Below are 480 nucleotides of genomic sequence, written 5' to 3' on the forward strand. Positions count from 1 at the left end.
TGGCATTCAGGAGGAAGAAGAAGGATGGAAGGGGACGCCCTCCGAAGGACCCTTCGCATGAAGGGTGCTTCACGGCGGAGGCACTGAAGGCCAAGAAGGTCTTCGCCAAAAGGTTGAAGCAGGGCCGGGACGAGGAGCGTGCCCTGGACCCCTCGGCGGTGCTGAAATACACTAAGAAGGTAGCGGACATGCGTTACAAAGAGGCGGACCTCATACAGGAATACAGAGACATCTCTTCGGCCGGCTTAGGAGCAGTGGTGACGGAGCGCGTGGCCATGCTGCAGAAGATGGCCCAGGGCTGCTCCAATCTAAAAGGTACCACGGTGAGTGCGCTGTGGAACACCTCGGCCCACATCTCGGCAGCCGCCGCGGTTTTGAACCAGAGAGCGCAGCAACCTGGTCACGCGGTGGCGGAGGCCGAATGGGAGGACATCAGGAAGGAGGTCCGCCAGCTAAAGGGGGACCTGACGCACCTCAGGG

General features: G+C 60.8%; 1 protein-coding gene across 1 annotated transcript in view; it reads left to right on the forward strand.

Annotated features, from left to right (window-relative positions):
* The window catches only part of LOC116853467, a 10,071-nt gene that overhangs the window by 705 nt on the left and 8,886 nt on the right, over window positions 1–480 (forward strand). Inside the window, exon 3 of the mRNA XM_032834576.1 lies at window positions 11–443. Coding sequence (XP_032690467.1) covers window positions 11–443 — 433 coding nt within the window. The remainder of the gene's footprint in view (window positions 1–10; window positions 444–480) is intronic.

Source organism: Odontomachus brunneus, unplaced genomic scaffold (assembly GCF_010583005.1).
Source record: "Odontomachus brunneus isolate Ranch 3 - 2012 unplaced genomic scaffold, Obru_v1 Obru_scaffold_328, whole genome shotgun sequence".
NCBI lineage: Eukaryota > Metazoa > Arthropoda > Insecta > Hymenoptera > Formicidae > Odontomachus > Odontomachus brunneus.